This window comes from Procambarus clarkii, chromosome 13 (assembly GCF_040958095.1).
Source record: "Procambarus clarkii isolate CNS0578487 chromosome 13, FALCON_Pclarkii_2.0, whole genome shotgun sequence".
Taxonomy (NCBI): domain Eukaryota; kingdom Metazoa; phylum Arthropoda; class Malacostraca; order Decapoda; family Cambaridae; genus Procambarus; species Procambarus clarkii.
The window spans coordinates 51,051,178-51,060,714 of NC_091162.1; the positions used below are offsets into that span (position 1 = coordinate 51,051,178).

The 9,537-nt window shown below is 40.1% G+C and overlaps 1 protein-coding gene across 1 annotated transcript in view; it reads left to right on the forward strand.

The window, feature by feature from the left end:
• Positions 1–6,475, forward strand: part of LOC138364495 (piggyBac transposable element-derived protein 4-like) — a 197,564-nt gene extending 191,089 nt beyond the window's left edge. Inside the window, exon 3 of the mRNA XM_069324139.1 lies at positions 6,300–6,475. Within this exon, the coding sequence (XP_069180240.1) occupies positions 6,300–6,475 (176 nt within the window). The remainder of the gene's footprint in view (positions 1–6,299) is intronic.
• Positions 6,476–9,537: the final 3,062 nt, after the last annotated feature.

Genomic DNA, 9,537 nt, shown 5'->3' on the forward strand with positions numbered 1-9,537 from the left:
ATAGTTGATTGAAAATGAAGTGTTTAAGGTTATTTTCTAATCAGTTATGTGTTTGCATCATTTTTATCGTATATATAATGAATTATTAACAATAAACTGAAAATTCACAAAAACGTGGAAAATTGGCAAAATATTGCCTAATTCAATGATATTTTGTGAAAATCACTTAGAGGAAAAGGGGATGATAAATGTCAAAATATTGCTAAATTCGATTATTTTTAGTACAAAACAAAATGCAAGAAAACGAAGGGTAGTGATCACCACGCCAAGAGTAGTGAACACCATGCCATGGGTAGTGAACACCACGTCAAGGGTAGTGAAGAACATGCCAAGGGTAGTCAACACCACGCCATGGGTAGTGAACACCATGCCATGGGTAGTGAACACCACGACAAGTTCAGTGAACATCACGCTAAGGGTAGTGAACACCACGCCAAGGGTAGTGAATACCACAGTAAGGGTTGTGAACACCACGCTAAGGATAGTGAACACCACGCTAAGGAGAGTGAACACTACGCCAAGGATAGTGAACACCACGCCTTGGATAGTAAACACAACTCCAAGGATAGTGAACTCCACGCTAAGGATAGTGAACACCACGCTAAGGATAGTGAACACCACTCCAAGGATAGTGAACACCACGCCAAGTTCAGTGAACACCACGCCAAGATTAGTGAACACAACGCCAAGGATAGTGAACACCACGCCAAGGATAGTGAACACCACGCCAAGGAGAGTGAACACCACACAAGGATAGTGAACACTACGCCAAGGATAGTGAACACCACACCAATGGTAGTGAACACCACGCCAACGATAGTGAACACCACGCCAAGGATAATAAACACTACGCTAAGGATTGTGAACACCACACCAAGGGTAATGAACACCACGCTAAGGATAGTGAACACCACGCTAAGGATAGTGAACACCACGCAAAGGATAGTGAACACCACGCCAATGATAATAAACACCACGCGAAGGATAGTGAACACCACGCCAAGGATAGTGAACACCACGCCTAGTTCAGTGAACACCACGCCAAGGATAGTGAACACCACGCCAAGGATAGTGAACATCACGCTAAGGATAGTGAACTCCACACCAAGGATAATGAACACCACGCGAAGGATAGTGAACACCACACCAAAGGTAGTGAACACCACGCTAAGGATAGTTAACACCACGCCAAGGATAGTGAACACCTCGTCGTGGGTAGTGAACACCACGCCAAAAGTAGTGAACACCACGCCAAAAGTAGTGAACACCAAATGAAGGGTAGTGAACACCGTGCCAAGGGTAGTGAACACCACGCCAAGGTTAGTAAATACCAAGCGAAGGGTAGTGAACACCATGCAAAGGGAAGTGAACACCATGCCAAGGGTAGTGAACACCACGCTAAGGGTAATGAACCCCACGCCAAGGGTAGTGAACAACATGCCAAGGGTAGTGAACAAAACGCCATGGGTAGTGAACACCACGCTAAGGGTAGTGAACACCACGCGAAGGGTACTGAACATAACACCAAGGGTAGTGAACACCAGGTCAAGGGTAGTGACCACCATGCAAAGGGTAGTGAACACTACGCCAAGGGTAATGAACACCACACCAAGGGTTGTGAACACCACGTCAAGGATAGTGAACACCACACCAAGGGTAGTGAACACCACACAAAGGGTAGTGAACACCACGGCAAGGGTAGTGAACACCACGTCAAGGTTAGTGAAAAACATGCTTAGGGTAGTGAACACCACGCCAAGGTTAGTAAACACCACACCAAGGGTAGTGAACACCATGCAAAGGGTAGTGAACACCACGCAAAGAGTAGTGAACACCACGTCATGGGTAGTGAACACCATGCAGAGAGTAGTGAACACCACGTCATGGGTAGTGAACCCCACTCTAAGAGTAGTGAATACCACGTCATGGGTAGTGAACACCACACCAAGGGAAGTGAACACCATGCCAAGAGTAGTGAACATTACGCCAAGGGTAGTGAGCACCACACCAAGGGAAGTGAAAACCATGTCAAGGGTAGTTGTTGGAAATTTCCAACACTAATTCAATACTATTGTATTATTATAAACTAGTATTAAAATATACTAATTACTGTAGTTACTAAAATTTACTAACAGTAGAGTTCACATGAACTAATTATTATATATGTATAAGAATACTGGAATTCTTACGAAACCAAGCGCCAGTATTGCGTCAAATTCTACCTAATTAAACATATTTATATCCAGTGTGTTAGAGAATTGAATGTGATTCCAAATACCACAGAGATTTACACAGATGGGTCTCGCATCTTCATGAACAACGTACCCTCGGTCACTTGCGCTGTATGGATACCGGAATACCATCTCAAGCAGGGATGGCGGTTACCAAACCAACTATCTATTTTCACAGCGGAATTATATGCCTTGTATCACGCTCTCCAAATCATCACAACATTACCAGTTGGGATATATACAATCTGTAGTGACTCCAAGAGCGCGATTCAAGCAATTTCGTACTCTTCGAAAACATGCAAGGAGATTGTCTACCCATGCCTTCAACTTCTTCACAAACATCAATTGAACGGTTATGACACCTCTATCCAATGGGTCCCAGCACATTGTGGTATTCTCCATAATGAACTTGTAGACCAACTAGCCAAAGCGATGCACGACACGCTTCACCTCACCCGTCATCCAATTCCCCATGTTGCACGTAAAGGAGCCTTCAAAGATACCATCTCCCAGGATTTTGCAACAAACTGGAAAACGTTATGCTCACCTTTGCACTATGGGTCCATTAAAAAGAAATGGGAAACTTGGAAACATGTCCGATATAAAAGCAGAGAAATTGATGTAACGATGACCAGATTAAGGCTGGGACACACCAAACTAGCAGCACACAGCTCTACGTACAGAACAGACATCAACGAACTCTGTACTCACTGTCAGCTGCCTGAAACAGTCGAACACTATCTCCTGCACTGCTTCCGACATTATAGTGCCAGAGTAAATTTCAAACAAGTCTTTATCGCACTTAAAATACCCTTCACCATCGAGCATATATTAGGAGGCGGTGACCACTCGTCACAAGAAAAATACCAAATAGTCAAAGCACTGGCTAAATATCTCCAATCGACCAACAAATTGGGTCACATCTGACCCGCGCCACATTTATACCTGGCGCCACCAACAGCTAAACACAGAAAACAACTACCTCGTCGCAACACCAAGGATCAGCTGACGCCATAAACACAACACACCGCCCTACGGTGCGGCAAGTCTCCCTCTAACACACACCTCTGTTTTAATCACCGTTCCTCTATCTACAGCACAACGCAACAAGCACCTTGGTAGCTCCGATCATCTTGAACATAAACGCGTCCAACAACATCAGTACTGGTGCAGTCATCGGGAGGACAAACCCTTCATGCAAACTGCTCCTACTATCAACAAGAAGAAGAAGAAGATTCTCTAAAATCATCAGTATTCCGTGTGATAGTTATTTATGGATAACATAACTCACAAATAATTCCAAATCGAGAGTTTTCAGTTACAATTATTATCAAGTAATGAATTTACCGTCACGCGTAAATGCCATGGAGAAAACTAAAATCTTATCCATTTCTTGTTTACTACCATAAGACGAGAAAGTAATAATATTTAACTCCATAGAATTACAACCCAGTCTTTATTAAAGCATTTCAGCCACAATTACGATAAATAATATTATTCGTGATAAATAATTTCTGTGGCGAATGCGGGACGCTAGCGGGTTGAAAGGGAGACGCCATTGTGGTGTGGAGAGGACAAGACGCCAGAGTGCGGCGTGAAGTCTCGCGTTGCGGAATTGAGCAACAAGGTCTTAGTGTCAGAGTCTGGGACACGTTACGGTGAAGTTGTCAGCAAGAATTACCCTGATACTCATCACAGAACTAGTTAATATTATTCTACGTGATCTGTCGTGATCGGCCAACTAAAACGCGTCGACATTCAAGCCAAGCTATCAACCACGTGTCAGCCATTGTGAGAGTGAAGCTTGGGACGCGGTTTCGGCAAGCCTCAACATAATCTGTACCCTTAGCTAAGTATATATAATTTCCTTTTGATGCATCATTAGAGATTGTATATGTCGGGGTAGCTTGTCGTTACATCGAGCAACCTAAACAAAACCCACGTTAGCATTATAATTAATATATTTTCTATTTCCATGAATATAGATATTTCAGTAGCCTAGTTCAATGCTACGTAATATCCCTTAAATTACAGCTCGCGTGTGAGGAATCCACGAGCTGTTACCTTACCTGTGTTATTCATCTCCCAGTGTTCTACGAGGAATTCCGGAGATCCCGAGGATGATTCGTAAATGAAGTCATTGAAATCGTCTTAAAGCTAAGACTTTTCGTATTCATTTCTTTATTCAAATTTCATTACTTTTATCCTATCATTTAATTGGATGCTGTGTACACTGGAGATAATACGTGTTTATTAGAATTATTAATTTCTGATGTTAATGATCCTTATAATTACTGGTGACAATCTTCTATAGATTTCTTTAATTTGGTCATAAGATTAGTTATTACACATTGGACTGGTGCACGAACCACACTAGTTCCTAGACGTATATGAAGTTCTAGCAATAACCCCCCCAATGTAGGTGTTTGAGGCTTTGATTCAAGTTAATTATCTATACAGCCCATTAATTATTTAAGTGATTATACTTCCTAATATTTAGCCATAGACACTGGTTCGTCCTGGAATTTCTAATGATCACTTTTTATTAGTTTCCCTCTTTTCTATAAAAGCGGGTGGTCCTTCGTAATTGATTTCATTACTTTAATAAATAGAGTCAAGCCCCAAATGTCCCACATTATGGTCCTTATCGAACCGGATAAACATAAAATATAAATATACATACTAATTAGTAATAACTAATCACCGTGTGAAGTAGTCTAGACTAACCATTTTAATTAATTGTGTCTACCAACAGCGTAACACATAGGTTAGCCTAAGTCACACCAAGTCATTGCTACTTACACCTCATGTATAAGGTAGCACTCGTGGGACACAGTTAATTACCCACAACACTTAGACCTATACCTCATACTGAAGTAAGAATCTTTAGGTCACCAGGAGCAACAGCTCATAACTTTTATAACAATTCCACACTATCACCTGCGTTAGAGTGGCCTCACCATCTAACCATTCTTTACTTAGGTGGTAATGACATCCATCCTACTCGTCATCCAGCTGAGGTGATCAATCACCTTAAAGCCATAATTTCTTCATTTAAGCTCATCAGCAATTCGGTAGTATTCACATTAGTGGAACCTCGCCAACCAAGTCAAGATAATCGTTGGGGAGTAACCCCAGAATACTACCAGAGAGCTGCCAAATACATAAACTTCAGGCTGAAAAAACGAGTGAGATTGGATGCCACTTATTTCCAATTTACAGCCAGACCATATAGACAAAACCTGGCAAGAGATGGTGTACACCTGTCAGGTGAATCTAGGTCACACGTATTTGACAAACTGATCAACACAATCAATTATCACAAACGGCTGTGGCTAACAAGCCAAATTTAACTGTACATATTTGTTCACTTGTGTGTGCAAGTACACACTTATAAACTATAAAATCCAAAAAAAAACAAAAATACAGCACAACTATATTCACATTACTGCACCACAATAATCTTTACCAATATTATTAAGTAGAAATTTAGGCTGTGATTGTGCTGAATTTGGCACAAACACAGACTAAATAAATTTGTAGTTTCTTAGGTAGAAATTATCACAACTAGACTTGAGCTAGTTAAGTAGTATATGTATTATACCCTTTGTGCTGACTCAATCAAGGGTGGGATTAAACTTTGAGATAACTCTGATTAGAGTATATCCATATTATTTCATCTTGTACTCATTATTTTGTGTGTATCTATTTTGAGTATTGCTGAATGATCACCATTACATCTAATGGTGATATAGAAGAGCTAACCAGACGAAAGTTAATGGTGAAGTTCAAGCAGTGCTCAAAATAACTAGCTACTTGTTGTTAGGTAGGTACATTTAACCTTGAGTGAGGTAGAGTATGATTTAGCCACCTTAAATTAGGCTATATTTAATATTACTTGTCAACCAATGAACAAGTACCCAAGCTTCATTAGTAATACTTATTCAAATCCCATGAAGTTTGGACTTAAGCCCATCATGGCTACTCCTGAACAATTAAGGAGAACCTATATTGGCCTGAAAGGTCATTTAACCAGACTAATTAACAAGTCTGAGGACTTATCTAAAGCAACTCCCATTGATTCTTATCAATTAGAAACATCAATGAGAGTGGCTGATCTGAAAATTGATCAAGTTAAATCTACAAGTCAGTCTTATATTGCTCTACTGAATACCATAGAAACTGATCCTGATGAATTGGATCGAATTACAGCAGATATTTCGATATATTTACAGCAGATATGAAGATGAGACTCAAGATAGACGTTACATGCTATCCAATCAGGTAACACAATCTAAATCTAATACAAATAATGCTATGTCTCAACCCAGTAACCAATTACCTGAGGTTCGTTTACCTACTTTAGACTTACCTACATTTACAGGGCTGGATACAGAAAATTGGGACAACTTTTGGACTTCATTTGAAGTTCATATACATAAGAAATCTTTTCTTGACAATATTTCTAAATTCTCATACCTGCTTAGTCTTCTCAAAGGAGAGGCTAAAAAGGTCATAAGTAACCTAGCTCTCACTGAGAGTAATTATGAGGAAGCTATAAAGCTACTGAAATTGAACTATTGCAACAAGGAGTTGAGTATAGCTAACCTTTATTACCAGTTGCTAGATCTGAATGCACCAAGTAACAGACCAGATTCACTTCAAAGCTTCAGGCTAGAAGTAGAGTCTCTAGTGAAAGCCTTAGGTACTAAAGTTGATATACCAGCCTCAGAATGGTCAATCAAGTTACTTTTGCAGAGGAAATTACCTCGAAATATCTTAGCAGAGAATATAGCTCACACTATACAACCGAGTTTCTCACTCCTGACCAAATATTCGAGGGACTGAGGATAACGGTTAACAGGTTGAAGACCCATGATAAGATTAAACCATGCCATTATCTTTAAGATTAAAGATAAGACACTTCAGTCAAACCCAAACCGACGGTTTGGTTTAATAAGTCTAATAAATATAAAACTAGGACTGCTCCGTCTACTGGAAAGAGGAGTGGTAATGTAGGTAGTTATTCAGTATCTCCTTCTGATGTAACCAATGACTTGTCTGCTAAAGAGACAAAGTCAACCAGAGAGAGAAAATGTCTGTTTTGTAGTCAAGGGCATGCCACCTACCAATGTTCAGTTTATCCTAACTTTAATACCAGGATTAAACGGTTACAAGAAATACACAGGTGCACCAAGTGCATGGGCTCTCATGATCCCCAAAAATGTGTAGTGCAACTACGTTCATGCAGTAGATGCAACCAAGGTGTACATCACTATGCCTTATGTAGAAAAACCTCTACCCAATCCATGACAACTGGAGAGAATTCCACGAATTCTACCACAGTACAATATTGCAAGGTACATCAAGAAATAAATGTACTTGCTACTGAGTCAGGCAATAATACCACTCTGCCTACAGCTCAACTTAGACTAATAAACAGGAAATCTAGAGTTAACACTAGAGGTCTTTTTGATCAAGGATTACAGAAAACCTTCATTACACAACAATTAGTCGAGCAGTTAAAATTAATACCTGCCAAAAGTGTGAGATTAAATATTTCTGGTTTCTTGACTAATAGTGGACCTCGTGAATACCAAGTAGTTAAGGTATTAGTGAGACTTGGATCTTCCACTAGTCAAATACAAGCGGTAGTATTAGATAAACTTCCTACAGACCTGCAGGTCACAGGATTAGCTCGCACTGCGAAATACGAAACCGCATGAGGCTAGCAGATTATAAAACAAATTCTGACTGCCTCACTGATGTTGGAATACTTATAGGCGCTGACCATTATTATAAATTTATAACGGGATGCACCAAACAACACGGGATGAATTTGTTATCATCTGCTGGAGGCAAATTGCTTACTGGATCGGTGCTTTTCCAACAAAATCCAGCGTCAACCAACCAACAGTCTAACAATATAATAGTGGCGTGACTAGGCTTGGAACAGTCACCCCTACATTTCAGAGAAATATCTGAAGATATTGAGTCTGATCCACCTGTACATCGTCTGTGGGATTTAGACACTAGGTATTATCCCTGAACAACCAAGCCCTGATGATATGTGGACTTACCAGCAATATCTGGATACAGTTGTCTATAAAGATAAACAATACTGGGTGAGACTACCATGGAAGTTGAATCATCCACAACTTCCAGTTAATTATTTTATGGCAGCCTCACAATTGCAGTCTCAATTAACACGACTGAAGAAGCAGCCAGACAAACTGAACATGTATCATCAACTAATCCAACAACAACTCAACAGTAAATTTATCGAGGTTGTTGATAATGATGACCGGAAAATAGGTCACTATTTACCCCATCACGCTGTGGTGAAAGATTCATTGACAACACCAATACGTATTGTCTTCAACTGTAGTGCTAAAGTGAAGCCAAGCAGTGTGTTTTTCAATGAATGTCTCCAAATGGGACCTAGCCTAACCCAAAGGCTACATGATGTGCTATTACGATTCCGCACTGGTATTTTTGCTTATACTGCTGATAACAGTAAAGCTTTCCTTAGAGTAGGTTTACAGGAAGAGGATCGTAATTACACCAAGTTTCTCTGGATTAAGGACCCACTGGATCCTAACAGTGATATCATCACATACCGTTTTGCCTCAGTATTATTCGGAGCGACATCTTCCCCGTTTCTATTGCAAGCAACATTAGATACACATTTGAGGAAGTCAAATAGCCCTTATAAGGCAGAAATTAGTGACAACTTGTATGTCAACAATTTCCAGGGAACTACAAATGATCAATCCAATTTGGTAGAAATCTACCATGAGGCTAACCGTGAGTTATTAGGAGCCAATATGCCACTACAATCATGGGCCTCAAATAATAAATCATTAAACCAGATAATCGAGAAAGAATTTCCAGGTTATCAGGTACCTTTATCAAAGGTTCTGGGTGTGGAATGGAACACAAGTACTGACGAGATGAATGTCAAGTCAGTACAAACCGATAATTCATCCCTTACCATGAGAAAATTACTCTCGTATGTCAGTCAACCTTTTGACCCTTTATGCTTACTTAGTCCTATATTAATAAGGGGCAAACTCCTAATGCAGGAATGCTGGCAGAAACATATGGGATGGGATGATCCGTTACCAAGTGAGTTACAAGCTAAATGGCAGATACTCACAACGGATTTCAATCAGTTAGGTGTTTTGAAATTTCCTCGTAATGCTTCAGGACCAAACTTGCCCACAAATTTACACGTTTTTTGCGATGCCTCTGGCAAAGCATATGGTGCTGTAGCCTACTTAGTTAATAGTGTACAATCAATTTT